Source organism: Marmota marmota, unplaced genomic scaffold (genome assembly GCF_001458135.2).
Source record: "Marmota marmota marmota unplaced genomic scaffold, marMar, whole genome shotgun sequence".
NCBI lineage: Eukaryota > Metazoa > Chordata > Mammalia > Rodentia > Sciuridae > Marmota > Marmota marmota.
In genome coordinates, this window is record NW_026000229.1 from 48,805,960 (window position 1) to 48,825,844 (window position 19,885).

The window sequence follows — 19,885 nt, forward strand, 5'->3', positions numbered from 1 at the left end:
CTCCGCGCCAGCCCGCGGAGCCGCAGCGGTCTGGGAGGAGCTCCCGGCAGCGCTCAGAGGAGAACGTCAGCCCGGTGTCCCGCCGCTGGCGCGCTCTTCGGGCCGCGAGTGCAGTGGACCTGGTGCTCGCCTCTACCTGCGGTGCGCGGCGCGTCTGGCCAGACCCTATCACTAGCGGCCTGAAGCCCGAGGATCTGGGGCGCACTGTAGGGACTGCGATTTGGAGTGTGAACACCGTTCTCGTGAGGCCCGGAGCGGGGGCAGCCGAGTCTTAGCTGCCCACAGCCTCACCACTGAGAGGCACTTAAAGAGGAAAAGCGCTGAGGGACCCTACACACACACACACACACCCCGCCACCTCCTCCTCAGTCTTTGAGAGGCCAAGTAAGCTCCCAGCGACAGGCAGCCAACCCCTGGAGAATGCCTGCGAGTGCTCAGACGATCTGGGTAGCCGATTTAGCTCCGAGCCAAAAGTTGCTGACCCTGTCGCGCACCGGCCGGAAGGAGGAGAGTATCAGGGTGTGATCGGTGTGGGAAAGTTAGAGGGAGCGGCTGCTAGAGTAATTTCTCCCGTTCCATTACTTTGCCGAGAAGCCCCGCAACGGGTGGGCCGCGGCATTCGCCCCCCACCTCGCGCGCGTGTACACACACATACACACACACCAAAGCAGATCCCCTTGAAACCCGGCAGCGAGGCCATTCAAGGCAGAGGGGCGGGTGCCTGGGGTCGTCGCTCCAGGCAAATTAAGAAAGAGGCGTCGCCAAAGGGCGCATCACATTTTTCAGATCTTAATATCGCCAAGTTTGTTTTTGTTTTTACAACTCCCGACTCGGCACAGAAAAGAAATCCCACCACATTTCCAGGAGTGGAGAAAACCGTGAACAGCTTTCGGCCTGCACTCGACCTCTGCGTTTGCGTCTCTCTCCCAGGCTTGGCTTATTTTTAAAACCACCATACTCCACCGCCCTCTACTTCCTTCCCCCACCCCCTTCCTTCTTTGCACCAGCTGCAGAGTCGCAGCAAATATTCCTTAAAGAATTTTACCAACCCACAACTCAAACAATTACTGGGTGACCTGACTCTAACCAAAGATGCCGCACGCGTGGCTCGCTTAGCGCAAGGGACTATTGGAAAACCTGAGCTGGCGTAACTCTGCGTTTAGCCACAGTGCGTGCGCCGGGTCACCCCCTGGGGCGCGAGTCCCTCTACTCCCACCCCAAAGCCTGCTTCACCCAGTCTCCTTTTTCTGAGGCTATTCCCAGTTTCTGTCCCGAGTCGCTTCGGAACTCGGGGACTCCGTGTGGCCGCCACCCTCTCTCCAAGAAACTCAATGTTATTTGGGGGAAAGCCTTTGAGGAAGAGGCATAAACGATAGAGCAGCTCTGTTCTTCCTCCAGGCCACTGCTACCCGGCGCCACCCTACACTGAGGAACGGAGTGTGGAGGCCGAGGGCGTCCCTGCTTGGCCATCTATGCCCAGCAAGAGCCGCTCAGCTTTTTGAGCAGCTTTCGCCTTTCTCAAGCCCGCGCCACAGCTGGGGAGAACTGGGAAAGGGCTTGAGAAAGCAAAGATTATTTTTGAGAAGTCAGGAGTTAAATAATAATAATGCCCCGTGATGGTGGGACCTCCAGAAGTGGGAAATATATAGAGAGAGCGGCCGCTGCCCGCGGGATGCGGTACAGTACAAGGGGAGGTATTTGAGATCCCGGTATAATCCTTGGTCCCTTAGGAGTCTCCCAGGGTGGCGGCAGAGCGCTCTCTGCGCTCAAACCACGCGTCTGGGGGAAGACGCGTTTCAATTTTGGATTCACTAGGATTCTTCTCTAATCCTCTTTCTTCTCAAAATTTTTAATGAAAAAGATAAACGCCAAAAAGAACTTTCATCTCCAGAACTACTTCTTCGGGGCGGGAATGCAATTTGTGGCGATTGTCCTTCACTTCACTACATGAATCTTCTCCCATTGCCTAAATTTGTTTAGAGGTAGGCTCACTTGACCAACTGCGTGCCTTTAGGGGTTTTAAGATCTCGAAACCTGCAGCTCATAAATTACGATATTCGCAAACCAACAACCCAAGCGGTGCTCAAGGACGCGCCTGAGGCTCCAGGTCCAACTCCTGCGGGAACGGGGTCTGCTGGGACCTGGCAATTCCAGGGCATTTTCCCATGAGTTCGGGGCAGGGAGGGCCTGAAAAAGCTTCGCGTCCGCCGTGCGTCCCATCAGAGACTCCCCATAAGACACTAAATGCAAGGAAGAAGCGTCCCGGGAGTTCTTGGCATTTTGGCCATCGTTCCTGCGAACCTTAAACCATGAAATGAGAGAGGGAAGGCTCCTAAAAGTACCGCAAGTCTAAGAAAATAGCTCCTGGAAAAGGCGCATCCCGCAGTTGCAATTCACAAAGCTCACCGAGCGCCTGCCAGCTGGGAGCAAGAATGGGTGACAGTCCCCTTGAGGCAGCCCCTCCAGCGGCGCGCTCGCTCCAGAGGACCACAGGACTGCACTTCCTATCACGGAACCAGCTTCTGCCAGGTGTTCTCTCCCCCATGCTACGGTTCCTCAGCCTCCTCAGGGTCTCTGAAATTAACAGCCAGCTCTCTCCTACCTCTCTTGGCCCTAAACGTCCTGGAATTGCAACCGCCAGCCCACGGGCAAAGAGTTCAGCTCAAGACCCCACAGTCTTTCCCAACGACCTCCTACCAAGAATTTCTCTTACTTTCCGCCTCTCCTGCCTTGCACCTCCAAAAAAAAAAAAAAGTGGAAATTGCCCGGGGCCACCTGACGGAGAAGAAGGTGCCTGGGTAAAGGCAGTAGCAGATACGAAGGTGTCTTTCAGCTCCAGCATCCCCACTCCAGCACCACCGTTGGAGAGCAAAAATAGGCCACCTTTTGCCTTAGTTAAGGTCTCAGTTCCCAGCTTCTCCCCTAAGGATGCGCCCCGGACCCCTCTGACTAGCGCCCCTAACCAGATAGCCTTGCTCACCATAGGTCCCTGCAGTAGCGGGCTCGCCAGCAGCAGCTCCTGGGGACCTCTGAAGGGCTGAAGTAAACCTGGGCGAGGGCCGGGGACTGGGGAGCTGCAGGCTCGAGACAGCTCGGACGGGAATCCCATCAGGGACAAGAGGCCAGATACTTAGGCCGGTCAGCAGCGGCGTCTTAGGCTCCTGTCCCTGGTCTGGGATACTCAACTCACCTAGCTTCCGCGCTCCTTCCCTCCCACCTTCCTCTTCTGCCTTCCCGCATCTACTCCTTCCTTCTCTTTCCCTCCCTCTCTTTCTTTCTTTCCTTCCTCCTCCTCTTCCCCAGGAGCCCCTCCCTTCTTCCCTCCTCCCTGGCTCGCCTCCCTTTCTGAGGATAGGAGCCCCGCCCACATCCTCCCAACCAGCTGCCGGGCCTCGCCTCGCAGGCCCGAGTCCCGGAAGCCCGCGCAGCGCGCCCCAGCCCTCAGATGCGGCCAAGGCTGGGACACCGCTCTCTCCAGCTCCGAGAAGCAGCCGGGGCTCACCTGGGGACCACGTGCAGAGGTACTAGAAAGCATGCACCGACTAGTCGCGGTACCTTCCAAAAATACCCATGGGAGTCTGGGCTTCCCTGAGTTTAGAGTAACTGCTGCCCAAACTGATGATTAAAACACTGAGTAATCACCATTTACCCTGAGTAATTAGAGATAATGAAACACCTCTAAAATCAGGTTATGGAGAAAGGAGCTGTTGGATTGGTTTAAAGGGTGGCCTTCCATAAACTGTTAAAGAAGTTCCAAACGTTGAGAAACAGGCTGTGCACAGAGCTGCGTGCCTGAAAGATACTTCTTCAGTTCTTAAAAGGTGACTTTCCATCCAATTTTTTTTTTTTAAGTGTTACGTGTGGAAAGCCTTAGTGATGACCCTTAGAAACACGATCCCATTAAAAGGGCTGCTTTCTCTCCTTTGCCCGGACCTTACCTTTGAGAGGACAGAAGTGCCTTTGCAGACAGATTGGGGCCATATTTTTACAGTTAGAAAAGTGTGTTTATAGTTCAGAAGCCCTCTTAAGCGCTGCCACAGCAGTTATTTTTGTTGTTGTTGATTGTTTATTTGTGGTGTAACTAAGAACACCTCATCTCAGCAATCTGACCTTCCAAGAGGGTAACAACCACAGAAGCTACCACCTTTTAGGCCACAAGGAGACAAGAAAAGATACCCTTTGGTCTGTTTTTATAAGAAGAAGGGGGATGCCGAATTGGCCCTTTTGTGCACCCCCCCCCCACACACACATGCTAGTAATCATATTAGCAGGGAGGTGGAATGTGGCTTTTAAACCTTCCCAAACAGGAACTAATTTCACACACTGCCTCTGATGGAGCTGTGAGGGAGCTATCAGCCCCATCTCTGTTTTACAAACAAGGAAGGGGAAGGACAGCAAGGTTAAAGGGACTTGCCCAAAGCCCTGAAGTAAATCACAGCCTCTGCTCTGCAGTCTTGAGGTAATGCTTCAGGGCAGAGTTGAGGCTCACAGCCCTGAGCTCCAGGTAGCCAGGGAGGACTGACCATTTCCTGTCCTGGATTTCTTTCCCTGGATAGACTTTATACTTCCCTGTCTCAGCAAAGCATTGAGCTCTTAAACAGATAATGGCCTAGGGTAGCTCATCTATAAAACTTTACATTCACACACCTTCGATATTTAGAAAATAGAAACTATTTCCTGTAATCTGGGAGCATAGGTCACAAAAGGTGAGAAGTGTGCATGGAGAGCAGAGAAACAACTATAGAGCAGGACCAAAGCATCCTGCCCTCTCTTCCAGGCTTGGTGAGATCTTTTGTCTGAACAACAGAAACAAAGATGTATGCCTTTGGCCAAGTTTTTTCATTCTTGTGAAAAGATTAGGACAGATATTCTCCATGCTCCCCTTAAATCTGAAAATTATTTGATTATTTTATTGTAGTTTTAATGAACATCCACCTTTTCATTTTAAACCACTCCTGAATCTCGCTCCTCTAAGAACCTCTGATTAAACAGGGCAGGGCCGTAACACCAGCCTGGAAAGATGACTGAAAATATACCTGCAGCTTCCAACACAGTCAAAATTACAATTAATTATTAAAACTAACAACACAAAATTAAAATTCCATTAAATAGTTACTAATGTCTCTCCTGCGGCATCAGGGCAGTATGCTCCTTTAGCACACTGTAAAGACATTAAATGTTCACTGAGCCCCCTACATCAATCACTATTATTTTAATTATTAATAAAATGTGTCCTTTAATATTTAAATTCAGAAACAACAATGATATGATATACTTAAAAGCAGGACAATGTTATTTTATTTTAAAGCCCTATGTTGTTTGTTTTTCTAATCCCAAATATTTTTGGATGACAGCTATTATCTCATTTTGCTGAAGCCCAGACAATAAAGTGGCAATCGCCCACCCATGAGTCTGTGAAACCCACAGTCTGGGAGTTCCCAATTAAGCCACCTAACATACCTTGTTTAGATACTGATATGGATCTTTAGGTATGTGATGGGAGAACAAGGCTGTAGTTCTCTTGGGACAGCTTTATTTCCTTCCCCACATTTTAGATGAGTGCAAACCACCTATTGTCCACTGCTTTTAACCCACTCTTTCCCCCCGCCCCGCCAAGAACAAATAACTTGTTGGTTAAAGAGCCTATCAAACACAGACCAATGATCAGAGGTGGTGAGGGAAATCCATCTAGTTCTTTTCCCCCTCTCAACCTCCTCTTGAATCTTGATTGTTTTACAAAACATGATATAGATAGACCAAATAAAGCTCTACTTTAAAGCATATAAATTAAGAGAAGAAGCCCATATAATTCAGGAGCAACTATGGCTCCTGTGCTCCTCCTGCTCAATGAAAGGAATTTGTTAGGTTTTTTCCTAGAGAGCATCAAGAAAGAGTAGCTGGTCAACAAGCTCTTGGGACAGACTTTCTCAAGGTATGTTCTGAGGGTTATAAGTTTCACAATACAGGTGGGAGTGCTAATAAAATGCAGATATCCTGCCCCTGACCCAGATCTGGATCTAGAAATCTGCATTTCATAAGGTTCCCTCATGATTCTGAGCACACAGAAGTTTGAGAACTACTGTTTTAAAAGTGATTTCACTTAGTTTCAAGACTGATACATACCATTAAAAATAGATACCAAGACATTATTGAATAAGCAAGGAAGTTGCTTGCTTAATACTTTATAAACTGTTAAATATGGCCCTTATAGTCTTACTATGCCCAGAACACACCAAAAAAGTCTACAGAGGTAAAAAAATTTTTCTAATTCTGTAGACATAGTAGTAGTTGCTTCTGGGTCCTAAACTAAGAACCACATGGAGTCTTCAAACTTTCTATTGAAGCAATAGGGGAATACTTTGAAGAATTCCCAGCACCATTGCTAACTGTTGAGAAGCAGTAAGATAGAGCAATTAAAAGTGGATTGAAAGGTGTTTTAGTCAGCTTTTTTGCTGCTGGGACCCAAAGACCTGATAAGAACAATTTTAGAGTGCTCATGGTTTTAGAGGTCTAAGTCCATAGATGGCTAATTCCATTGCTTTGTGCCCCAGGGATGGCAGAACATCATGGTGGAAGAGTGTGGTGGAAGAAAGTGGCTCAGGACATGGCCACCAAGGAGCAGGGAGAAAGAGACAGCTCCACTTTCCAGGGAAAAAATATATATCCCAAAGACATGCACCCAATAACTCACTGCCTCCAATTACACTGTACCTGTCTACATTACCACCCCATTAATCCCTATCAGTGGACCAATGCACTGACCAGGTTAGGGCTCTCATAACCCAATCATTTCATCTCTAAACTTTCTTGCATTGTTTTACAAATGAGCTTTTGGGAGATACCTCATTCTAAACCATAGCAGAAGGGATCTCTGAAACTGGCTTGGACCCTTAGTTTTTCTTTTATTAATATATACCATATGTTACATATCTGTTCTCTAGCCCTCACAACAACCCACATAAATCCCTCTTCTACAGATGAGAATCTGAAATTTACATAGGCTATATAAGTTGCTCAAGGTCACAGAGCTGTAGTGATGGACCAAAAGTCAGACCATGTCAGTCTGTCTCCTCCTCCACAGCCTGAACTGGGCCTGCAGGGAGATGGATGGATCCCTTGTGGGAATAGACCCTGTGGATCCCTGTGGATTCACCTAAAAAGTCCTGCCCTGAAGGCTTTTCCCAGGCCAAGGCATCCACTGATGTACCTTGCAGTGTGCTAGTACAGGGAATTTCAGGAGATTTTTCCCAAGTTCTCCAATGACGGAACAAAATCAAGACCCCATGTTTGTTTCTTCTTGACATAGAGCCCACCTTAGGGAAAGACTTTCTGTTCCCTCCTCTGAAAAAAAGGTTGTGATCTTGAAAAAAGATTCTAGTTACCTCTGCTAGGTCAAAGTTTCCACATTGTAAAATGTGATGACTTGTAAAATGTGATGACTGAACAGGTTTTTCACAGGTTTCTCAAGCCCCAGGATCTACAGACAGTAATCCTAGTAGTTAAGTCATAGTCAAATGGCTTATCCTTCAGTGTCTCAGTTTCTTCATTTATAACCTGAGAATCATTTTTTTATTTCATTATATTCCTGTAATCATTAAATGAATTGATATACTCAAATGGCAAGCACAAAGGGGGTCAATAAATATTAGTTAGTATTATTCCTTACAAGAGTAGTGATTAAATGAGCAAAGTAGAAGGTAAAGAAACACTTTGCTGTTGAGTTTTATTTAAAGGTCATGATAAATTTTTGAAAGGAAAAGGTTGTGTCTCACCTTTATTGCATACACCTCAAGTGTTTATTGAATACGGGCTGCTGTTTACATGAATAGCATTCATTGAATTACATTCATTATAGTTTTACTATGACTATACCTCTGCCAAAATAACCCATAACTGTCAAAATCATACCTACTGAGATCAAAGAAATGATGGACTCACTGACACCTCCAATGCATTTTCCATCTCTGATTTTTCTGATTCCTAAGTCCTCTCACTTTAGAATTTTCTCTATCCATCTTGTTAAAATCTAAACCTTCCAGGCCCCGTGACACATGCCTGTAATATAAGCAAATCAGGAGACTGAGGCAGAAGGCCAGCCTCAGCAACTTAGCAAGACCTTGTATCAAAATAAAAAAATAAAACAAAAAGGGCAGGGTATGTAACTCAGTGGTAAAGCACCTATGGGTTCAATCCTCAGTATGAAAACAAAAACAAAAAAAACCCTAAACCACTTCCTTTATTCCTGGTCAAGAAGTTTTTGTTTTGTTTTTCGCAGTCCTGGGGATTGAATCCATGGCCTTGCATGTGCTAGACAAGCATTTGACCACCGAGCTGCACCTCCTAACCCCAAGAAGAATTTTTAACCCCGTTATACAAGTTGTTCCTTCTCTAAACATTCAAGACTGTTGTCCACTCTTGAAGCTATTAATACTGGATTTTAATATTTTCTCGTGAAAAAAAAAAGAAAATACAATACTGTTTCAGTTCCCTGTGTCTTGAATTTTTGTCTTGCTACTCTCTAGAATATAATCCTTAAAAAATAATTCCTTCAAAGTATAACATGAAAAATGGGCAGATAATTCTAATTGAGATCCCAGTGATATCTGATGGATGAGAAGAGTGCTTACATGTTTAGCGCTTACATGTAACATGTATGATGGCAGACAGGGAACAGATGTAGACATTCTTTCTTTTCCAAGAAAGGTAAAGATGGGAGCAGCACACAATGAAGGATATTTAGCTTTGCCTATTTAAGTATTTAAGGCTTCCTTTCCTAAAAAAAATGGTCAACTGTACCCACCTAATTCTGTGTAGCAGGTGTGCTATTTGGAAATAAATTCTTCTAGAATGTGTGAAAAAGGTTAAAACTTTGGAATGTCTTTGTTCTCAGTTCACATATCCTTCTCATTTACTATTTGTCTCCCTGGTGTGCATGAACAGTGTGACCTGGACAAGAATGCAGTGTCACTAGAGGATAGGTCTTGGAGGCAGGGTGCAGTACTACTCCAATGTCTGACTACCAAGTGATTATTGTGGTTTCCCAATCATATGTTAATTGGGTAGTAACAACTAACATTCTTTCCTCAATTCATGCTAAAAGCTTTCTATTCTTTTGCATGGAAACCTTTATTCACAGGAATATGTGATCCAAGAATTTTTTACCATATAAGTAAAGTTGGGTATTTTTACTCATAGTCCAAGTATGGGAACCCTTTCACTAATGTCCTGTTCAAGAATAATTACAAATTGTTTGTAAGCCCCTCTAGGATTATATACAGATGAAATTAATGCTCACTATGTGGGAACTCATTAAGTTATGTACCTGAGATTTATGCACTTTCTATTTATGTTATATTTGAATAAAAAGTTTATGGAAAATGTGACTTTGACCAACAATTGAAATACTTTCTTTGACCAACAATTGAAACCCCCAACAAGAGACAATGCTTAGAGCCAAAGGGATTTGCAGGGCAAAACTAGAAGTAGCTGATCTGTGATCTGCTGGTGGCCACAACCCCTGAAAAACAGAACTAAGGCCTCAGGAAATCCACTCTGGGTTCCTCTTCAAGGGTTGGCCATACCAACCAAAGCCTGGCCTCTTGGCATCAGAGAAACCCAAGGTGGAAGGCAAATGCCCAAAGATTCCTGTTACTTTTCTCAAATCTAGGGAGGGCCAGGAACCTCTAGGCCAAAACAAAGATTCCCAGAGGCATCTGTGACTGGCTGAGGGGTTTGAACTGAATATTATAGGCATCAGTCTGAGGGGAAATGCCAGGGTCCCCCAGTTTTTTTTCTATAAAAATGCATGAAAACAAAACACAGATAACAGCTTAAGAGAAAGAAATGGGCTCTATGTCCAGATTCTGGAAACTCAAGGCTTGGGAGATGGTCTGGGGAGAGAATAGTAATAAAGAAAATGGGACTCCAAAGAAGTGACTTGATCCTTCTTCAAAACTGAGTCCCAGCTTGATGCAAAGAGATAAATCTAGGTTCATGTGGCCAACATTTGGTCCTCTTCCGGGTCTTGAGTCCTCAGGGCCAGGTTCACAGATCAGCAAACTCAATTTCAAGGAAAATAGATTTGTTGAGAGAATGAGCTGCGAGTGGAGAAAGTAAGGTGCTGGTTTAATCCAAGGAAAGAGTCTTCCCCTTGGGAGGCAGCTAAGTTGCACCCTGAGCTCACCTCCTGCAAGCAGATGGAGTAGGTCCTGCCAGAGCTCATTCCATGCTGCACCTGGCCTTCCCTGATTGCAGGGGGGCTAGCATGCTAAGCTACGGACAACAGCTTCACCAGGTCCAGAGCCTTCCTATCCTCCCCAGACCAGCTGTGGGGGTGGGCACATTTTTTCTCAGCTCCTTATCCTCCTGCCCTCTCTGGTCAGATGCATAGCTGAACCTCCCCCATGTGCCCTCTCCTAAAGAAACTTCATGATTAGGCCTAGATGCCCAAGGGCCACAATGGCCTGGCAGATCGTGGCTGTTTCCAGAGGCTCAGGAGGCTGCCCGGTCCACTCCTTGGGCTCTCCTAGCGGGTCCCTGCGGCGATGCCCTATTAACCTGTGCGTCTGTTCACCGTAGGCAGAGGGTTGGCGGGACCACGCCGCACAGCTCAGCCTGGGTGCTCTCACTGCATCCTCGCCTCTACAGTGCGGCCCCAGCCTCCACCGCGTGCCAGTCTTTCTCTTGCCCTCATTATTTTTAGCTCGGCGGCTGCACCCTCCTACCTGCAAGAGCTCGCCCCGCTCTTAAGACTCGTTTTGCAGGATTTGTGCCCCAGGTGGCTAACCTGACCCATACTTGAATAAACAGCAAGCACCCAACAACCCTGGTGAGCCACTCGCACGGAATTTGCATTCAGCCACTCCAGAGGCTCCTGACAGCAGAGCTTTCCCACCTTCTTTTTCATCTACCAGGACTTAGAAACTCTGAACCATTCTCCCAGTCATAAGTAAATAAATAAAATTTAGAAAAAGAAAGAGATGGGAGGTCCTGAACTGATACTCCTCTGGGAGGAAGTGAGAGGCTCCTGGTACAATTTTATCCTTGGCCCCTGGCATTCTCCCCCTGAAGTCCTAAGGATTCTGGGACAGAAGCCTCGATTATATTTGGAGAAAATTGAATTTGGAAAGTATTTGCAAGCTTGCTTCCCAAGCTAGACATGGGCTCCACTGCTGTTTCCAAGGACAGGTTGTCCAGGGGCTAGAGTGAGGCTTTTCATATCAGTTAAGGATAAGGGTGTGCTTCCCTCAGTGTCTGCTCTTGCCAAGTGCAGCAGTAGTAATTTCAAGTTTAAACAACACTGGCAAAGTGGGATTTTTAAGGCCAGGTGTGGGTGAAGGGACCTGATGTAGAGAAAAGGAGCAGGAGGTGTGAGGTTCTAGCTTTGGGTTGCTGTTTCAGATGGGCCCTGGTGGGCTAGAGGATCTTTGCAGAGCAATCGCCGGGGGTAGGGGGGGTGGGGGTGTTCAGCCTTTCCTTGAGCCAATTAAACAACAGTTTCTCTCTTTTTTTAATATTTATTTTTTAGCCGTTGTTGGACACAATACCTTTATTTAATTAATTTATTTTTATGTGGTGCTGAGAATCGAACCTAGGGCCTCAGACGTGCTAGGCGAGCGCTTTGCCAACTGAGCCACTATCCCAGCCCCAAATTAAGCAAAAGTTTAACTGAATAAAGGAGTCTTCTTTATTCTTCTTCTTTCATAAGGGGGGATGACTGATTAGATTTTGTAGCCTATGCTTCAGAATTCTGATTTTCATTTTGAAAATCTGACTTTTACTCTTTGTTCATTTCCTGCATGTTAGGGTGTCAACTACAAGTGACAGGTAAACATGACTTCAGCTTGAGCCAAATGACCTGTGTGGCTCCTAGAACACTTTGGATGATCCCATTTTATTTCTATAGTATTGGATAGAATGGTTTGGCCAGTATTGGATGATTGAAGGTCTAAGAGACTTAAGGAGAAAAGTGAGTGTTGACTGTCTTTGTTATACTTAAATTTAAAAGTTAACCTGTTTAGATTAGAGATTCTTAAACCTCCTATAAAGCTTCACTGGATGGCTGTTAGGGGGATCTAAAAAACTGACATTCATGCATAACATGCTTGGGGGCCATAACTTTATCAAATTTTCAAAGGTATTTGGGACCCAGAAAAAGCTGAAAGTCTTTCTCATACACACCATATATGATACCAAATTCCTTTTGGGATCTGTCTCTAAGTGGCCTGCAAAACAACTTTGATTCAGTGATACATAGATTTCACACTCAACAATGTTCTTAAGTTGTCACTGGGTTAACAGAAAGTCACTCTGTTAAGAGCTAGCACTAGCAGGCCAAAGGCCCCTAGCAGAATAATGACTTGGAGCCCAAATCCCTGCTCTGCCCATGTGAATTAAACCCACATTTACCCACCTAAGACTCTTGTGACTCTTAGTGTAAGGAGCAAATGTTGAAGTGTAAGTGAAATTACTTTACAGATCACAAAATATATGGCTGGTGGCATTTACGAAAATACTGATGGGTTTTCACATGCTAGTTATAATTAAATGAACAATTATGTAAATAATTATAATTAAATGAACATTTGCATATTTTCTTCAACCATATACTTGTAAGGAAAGTCAACATACTTTGAATTCCTAATAATTATTAGACATTTTCATGTTTCATTATCTCACCTAATCCTTGAGACAACCTATGGCTTATATGCTATAGTTATTACCCCTCCTCCCCCCCCACACACACATTTTTTTTTTAAACATTTGAGGAAAGAAACATAGATTAAATTGCCTAAGGCCACCCTGCTAACAAGCACCAGGTTCCTACTCTAAACAAAATCCCTGCTTTAAAAAGTGGATATTACATAAAGTGCAAATTTTGCTCAGATTTAAGTAAATTATATTCCTTGTGAGTTTGTTATAAAAGTACAGGAGTTTAAAATAGAGCAGCCACACTTGAGATGTTCCGTCTTCTCATGGACTTTTTGCTAAAAATTTGTCTTTAACTTCCCTTCTATTTCCTCCACAGTTCAGGTGTATTAGCATCTTAACCGAAATTTATGCATATATTTCCTTATTAGTGGCATAGAGCTTCTTCAACTAATTAAGAAGGCTTAGGAAGGAAAGAGCACCTCTGTCCTCATCTCCTGCAATTCTTCCACTGACCCTTTGTAGTAGAAACCATTATCTTCAACAACCAGTGGAGGCCCAAACTGTTATCTGTCCACATGGTTAAATATCTCACTCAAGGTTAAATAACCAAAACAGTGTGTGTGTGTGTATGAGTGCTATGTGCACACATAGCACCAAGTCATTGGCTAATGAAAATAAAACAGATTTATTTTGCTGCTCCCTGAGTTTGGGGCACATTAAAAGAACTACTACAGGCTCTGGTCCACTCTCTTTTAAATCATTTCTGAAATAATTACCATGGCAGGTAGATTTGTTCAACAGATAGTTCTCCATTTTTGTTCCTCTTTAGTGTAAAATATATAATAGCCGAATCTGTACACAGTTTGTGGAAGATCCAGAGAGAGTAGGCAGACATCTATTCTTATCTTTAATAATTATGTTTTAATTATGTCTTGAGAACTAGTATCTCAGAAAATTAATAACAAGAGCAAAAACAAGTATGGATCATAGCAGGAACTTTGTTCAAAAACTTATGAAGTGTGCTGTGTTTCTGTATAGGACTCAGGTTGCTGAGTAGATGAAAACGTTTTAATAACACTTTGGTATTTATACAAGGAAGAATTGATGAAATGATTATTAAAAGTAAAGTAGTGTGGTATGATCTTTTTTTTTTTAATAGACTTGAAGACAGCCTGTCTTGGGCATAGCTAAAACCAGTTCATACTATATATCTTACTCTGTTCTGTGCTGCTGTGCCAGAAGACCATGAACAAGGTCATTTATAAACAACAGAAGTTCATCTGAGGCTGGGAATCTCAAGATGGAGGGGCCACATTTGGTGAGGACCTTTTTGCTGTGTCATAATGTGGAAGAAGGTATCACATGGAAAAACAGAGCATATGAGAGAGAAGGGGCCAAACTCCTCTTTTATAAGGATGCCATTTCTTCAGTAACCAATTTGCTTCCTTCATAATGGCATTAATCCATTAATGAGAGCAGAGACCTCATGGCCTAATCACCTATTGTAGGTCCCACCTCTAAATATTGCTGCATTGGAAATTAATTGTCTAACACATGAACTCCGGGCAACACATTCAAGCCATAGTACTATTGTCTGAACTTGGACATTTCCCAAGTTACATGAGATATATGACCTCTAAATTTTAGGTATTGGCAAGTTTTACCTGTAAAGGGCCAGATAGTAAATATTTCAGGCTTTTGGGGCCACTACCATCTCTGTCATTATTTCTTCCTCCTTTCTCTTTCTTTTCCTTTCCTCCTTTCCCTCTTCCTCTTCCTTCCTCCTTCCCTTCTACAGTTATTTACAAACGTATAATCAATTTGTATTGCCTTTTTAGGGCTAGCATAGCAAAGTACCACAATTGGGTGGCTTCACCAGCAGAAATTTCATTATCTTTCAGTTCTGGAAGGTAGACATTTGAGTTCAAGATGTCAGCAGGGTTGATTCTTTCTCTTTCTTTTTTTTTTTTTTAGTTATGTATATTATTTATTTATTTATTTATTACATACATGACAATAGTGGAGTGTATTACATTCATAATTATCTATTCACAGCACAATTTTTTGTAACTCTGTATATAAAAGGTTGATTCTTTCTGAGAGCTGTGAAGAAGAATCTGTTCAAGCCTCTTTCCTAATCTTCAGTGGTTTGCTGACCATCTTTGGAGTTCCTTGGTGCTGTGGTTTGAATGTGTCCATATGTTGGAGACTTAATCCACAATGCAACAGTGTTGAGAGGTAGGACTTTAAAGAGGTGCTTAGGTTATGAGGGTTCTGCCCTCATGAGTGGATTAATGTCATCATCCCAAGAATGGGTTTCTGATAAATGGGTGAGTTTGGTTCCCTTCCCCTCCTCTGGCTCAAGCTCTCTCACCCTCGCCTTGTCTTGCCCATCTGTCTTCTGCTGTGGGGTGATATAACAAGAAGGAAAGCCCTCACCAGATGTCAACATGTTGATACTGAGAGCAGAGACCTCATGGCCCAATCACCTATTATAGGTCTTATAATAGGTTTCCAGTTCCCAGAACTAGGACTTCCCATTGCCTGTGAATTACTTAGTCTGTAGTATCCTGTTATAGCAGGGCAAAATGGGCTAAGACACTTGCCTTATAGAAGCGACACCCTGATCTTGGAATTTAAATTTACGTAGTGTTCTCCCTATACATATGTCTACATCCAAATTTACCCTTTTTATATAAGGTCACTGTCAGATTAGGGGCCTACACTATTCTAGTATTATTTCAAGTTAACTAAGTATATTGACAATGACCCTATTTCCAATCAAGTCACATTCTGAAGTTCTGGATATTATTTTAACAAATGAAATTTGGGGGAGACACAGTTCAATCCATAAGACCATTCCTAGCTCATCTAGATAGGTCATGGAGTGTATGTACTTTGTTGATCCCTTTAGTAAAATTCTCATTTATTCTAAAATCCTATAATTTTCTATTCCACATGACTTTATGGGACAATTTTTTTTTTTTTTTGAGATGGGGGCCTCACTACTTTGCGAAGGCTGGCCTTAAACTTGTGATCTTTCTGCCTCAGCCACCTGAGTAGCTGGGAACAAGCAACCATGCCCTGTTGTATGGGACAAATTGTCTATTGTATTTATTCAATTAACAAATTTTATTGAGCACTTACATATGCTCAAGCACTATTCGTGGTGCCAGGACACAGAAGTGAAAACCTGATAAAAATTCTTTTCCTCCCAAGTCTTAATGTCTAATATGAAAAGCAGACCCCCAACAAAATAAACAAAAACAACCCAAATACATAAGATGGCAGTAGGTTCTAAGAATAAAATTTCAGGGGCAAGAGAAAGATAGCCATTCAATTGAATTTTAATAGGGTAGTCAGGGAATATTTCAAAGAAAAAGTAACATTTGAGCAGAGAAGAGACCTGAATGAGGTGAGGAATTAGCACATGATATCAGGTGCTATGGTTTGGATATGATTTGATTATGTTCCCCAAGGATTCATGTGTGGAAAGTATGGTCCTCAGTGTGGTGATATTGGGAGGTAGTAGAACCTTTAGAATGTAGGTTAAGTGTGAGGTAAGTAGGTCACTGGGACCACTGCTCTCAGAAGAGATTAACGTAGTTCTCAGGGGACCCCAGTTAGTTCTGTGAAAGTGGGTTGTTATTTTATAATAGGGAAGATTCAGCCATCACTGGGGTATTTTAGAATCCCAGGACATCAGAGTGAAATTATCAGTTGTCAGTGTTTGCTTTAACATCTGAAAAAAGCTTCCTGTTCTACATCCCTGCAGACCACTGGGTGCTGTGGGTGAGGCGATGCCCTCCTCTGCCATGGCCCCCTAGGAAGCTGTCCTTCTGTTGAATACTGTACCTTTGCTCGCTCTCAATTCGAGTGGACTGTGCTTTAGTGTATTTATAAATGATGGATTCAGTTTCTGAAATTAAACTTTTTATTTGCGGTTTTCCAAAAAAAAAAAATGTGAGTTGTTATAAAAGATCATGTGAATCATTATAAAAGAGCTCTCTCTACTCTCTGGCTTTCTATCTCACCATGTAATCCCTCTGACATGTACCTCTACCACAATACTATATGCCAGGAGGTCTTCACCAGAAACCAAAAAAAAAAAAAAAAGGGTTTGCCCAACCTTAGACTTTCATTCTTCAAAACTGTAAGTTAAATGAACTTCTTTTCTATATATGTTATCCAGCCTCAGATGTTTCATTATGGCTAGTACATTTAGGGAAGTCATGTTTCTGTCAAATGAAAGAGCAATCTAAGGTAGAAGTGAGGGCCAGAACAGCAAGAGGAAAGTGTGCTTGAGTAAAAAGGAGGCAGGAGAGAATATGAAGAGATGAAATCAGAGATAATGTGGGGTGTGAGGTGTTCAATGGTGAATAGTCTTGAATTACCACCTTAGATAAGGGTCAGTGTCAGGATGAGGGTGGGGCAAGCAAAGCACACAGTTTAAGGAGGCAGTCATTCTCAGAACTCTGCAAGTACAGGGTGGGCACCTAAGAGTGAGTTCCTCCTTAAATTATGCACCCCGGGAATCTCCCAAGCCTCACCCTAGTTCTGGTCCAGGTAAAAGCTTTGGATTCAATAACAAGTGGGACAGGAAGCCTCTGGATGGTTTTTAGGAGAGGGGCATGAATAACATTAACTTTTATCAGAATTACTCTGACTGCTGTATTTAGGACAAGGATAGGAAAAATGAGACAAGTTAAAAGCTCACTGAACTAGCTTCCCAAGAAAAAGTGAATCAAGGCTTTATACCCAATAATCCACCTAGGGGTGGGCCACCCTAAAAAGCTGTCATGCATATAACCAGTGTAACTTGTGTTGTCTTTTTATTTTCACATGACTTTCTTTGGAGGTCATCTGAATACTAGACTCTATGGCAGTTACTGGGATTCCATTCAAAGAATCAACAAGAAATGGTCCCTATCTCAAAGAATTAATATTTTCCTTTCTTCTTTTCTTCTTTTTTTCCTTCCTTCTTTTCTTTTATATTTTGAAATTTTGCAAAAGCAAAAGCAAGCAAACACCAAAAAGTCTAAGTCCCCACTCTTACCTTCTTAGGAATTCACTATGCTTATTTTCTGATGCATGTATCTATGCCCATTCCATTTAGAATAGTAAATAAATGATGATAAGAATTAGGGTACAACTTAGGAAATTGGCCATGATTTATTATGAATTCTCATGAAAATATTAGATCTCCCTTTCACTCATAGGATCAGGAATTTGGGGGACTTAAATGTTAGAGGTCCTCACACTCAACCCTCTCATTTGTCTGATGATGAGACTGAGACCCAGAAAGACAAACCTCTAATTACCCACCTACTTAGTGGTTGAGTGTGGCAGATTGCATTTTTAAAAGCTGTCTACAATAATCTGTTTTGTTCCACATGCTCTTGAATGCAACTTTGACACTGATCACTGAGAAGATGGGAGTCTATGTTCCCTGCCTTGAATCTGGGTATATCAGTTTCCTGTAGCTGCTGTAAACAAATCACCAAAAACTTGTGGCATAAAACAATACATATCTATTATTTTACAGTTCGAGAGATCAGAATTCCAAAATATGTCTTAGTAGGATAAAATCAAGATATTGGCAGGGCCAGATCCTTCTTGAAGCTCTAGGGAGAATCTGTTTCCATGCCTTTTCAAGCTTCTAAAGGCTGCTTGCATTCCTTGGCTCATGGCCAGCATCCCTCTGCCCTCTGCTTCTGTATCATATCTCCTTTTCTGATTCTGAACCTTCTGGATTCCTGTTATAAGGACGTTTGGGATTATATTGTAGCCACCTGGATCATCCAGGATAATCTTCCTATCTCTGGGTCCTTAACTTAATCACATCTGCAAAGCCCCTTTTGCCAGGTCAGCTAACAAATTTACAGGTTCAGGGATTAAAGTGTGAACATTTTAGAGTGCTCTTTGTTCTGCCTAACAAACCAGGTCAATTTATGACTACAGGAGAATTGAGGTTATGTGATATCCAAGGCAAGGTCATGAAAGTGATATTGTCAATTGTCTTGAATCCCTTGCTTTTAGAACCCAGTTGTCCTTGCCATGCCTTGAGGAGGCCCAAACTAACCCAAGCAGAAAGGCTACAGGAGAAGCCATGTGTCAGTGTCCTGAAGAACAGCCAGCTGTGGCCTCAGCTGATACCAGCATCAGTCGGCACCCATATGAATGAAGATGCCCCCAGATGATTCCAGAACATAGCTGTCACTTCACTTAGCTTTCATGTCTTCCCACCTGAGGCTCTAGGTATCACAAAGGGGAGATAAGTATCTCCACTACACTCTGTTGAAATCTTGATCCACAGATAATATGAGAGATAATAAAACAATTGCTGTTGTTGTAAGCCACGAATTTGGAGGTAATTTGTTACAAAGCCATACGGAACTAATATGGAGAGCCACACAGCAGAACCTAGGTCTTCAGTTTCTCAGCTTTAGTGCTTTTTTCCACCTCAATTATTACCTTTCAGTCAAGCAAGAAAACCAGTGGTTGTTGAGCAGCTATTAGGAACAATGCCCTCTGGAAAATGTAAAGAATATAAAACTTGCTCTTCATTCTCAAAAAACATTCCCTTCTCCAGTGAGAAAGACATCCAGGTGCAGAGTTGGGAGGCTCGTAGGCAAGGCATGGTAAGAGATGGGAAGAACCCCAAGTATGTCACAGGAAAAGGAGAGAAAAGAGAGTCCAAGGAATATTCTGAAGGTTAGTTGACAAGACTTCCAGGTGAGGAATGCACAGAAAGAAGAGGTAAGGATTCTATTGTTTCTAGCTATTAATATACATAGGAAATCTAGGGGGAGACCCAGGCCTGAGGAAACTTTATGGTGTGCAATCTGGTCATCAGTGGAGCTAATATCTGTTCTCTAAAGCATTTTCATCACTAAACAATGCATGGTTCCCAATGATGGAGCTGTTAGAGAACTAACTGGGATCACCCTTGGGGGTATCTGTACTATTTATTTAAGGAATTAGACTTCTTAGCACTCATTCCCAGTGCGTATCTGGTTTTCAGTACCATATATGGCAGATGCTACAGTTTCACATAAACTAGTAGCAGTTGTTCATCCCAGTAAGTCAGAGAAGGGTGTGTGGAATAGGTGTTGTCATCACTATTTTACTTCTAAGAATATATTCAGAATGTGGAGTGCTCCTTCCCCATGTGTGCATCCTCTTAAGCAGAAAGCTTTTCTCGTCCCAGAGATGAAGCAATTTTCTCTCCATT

The 19,885-nt window shown here is 43.3% G+C and overlaps 1 protein-coding gene and 1 long non-coding RNA gene across 7 annotated transcripts in view; one reads left to right on the forward strand and one right to left on the reverse strand.

Moving 5' to 3' along the window:
• Positions 1 to 3,261, reverse strand: part of Bmp4 (bone morphogenetic protein 4) — a 6,995-nt gene extending 3,734 nt beyond the window's left edge. For 2 of the 3 annotated variants that reach the window (XM_048793053.1, XM_048793052.1), the window contains exon 1: positions 3,191 to 3,261. In XM_048793053.1, coding sequence (XP_048649010.1) covers positions 3,191 to 3,240 — 50 coding nt within the window. In that variant the 5' untranslated portion in view covers positions 3,241 to 3,261. Of the gene's footprint in view, positions 1 to 2,980 lie in introns of all 3 variants that reach the window. The other variant, XM_015480896.2, reaches the window with a different exon arrangement.
• A 121-nt stretch (positions 3,262 to 3,382) lies between these two features.
• Positions 3,383 to 19,885, forward strand: part of LOC125613304 — a 50,123-nt gene continuing 33,620 nt past the window's right edge. For 3 of the 4 annotated variants that reach the window (XR_007343826.1, XR_007343825.1, XR_007343824.1), the window contains exon 1: positions 3,383 to 3,521. This is a non-coding gene — a long non-coding RNA (uncharacterized LOC125613304). Of the gene's footprint in view, positions 3,522 to 13,815; positions 13,970 to 19,885 lie in introns of those variants that run through there. The other variant, XR_007343827.1, reaches the window with a different exon arrangement.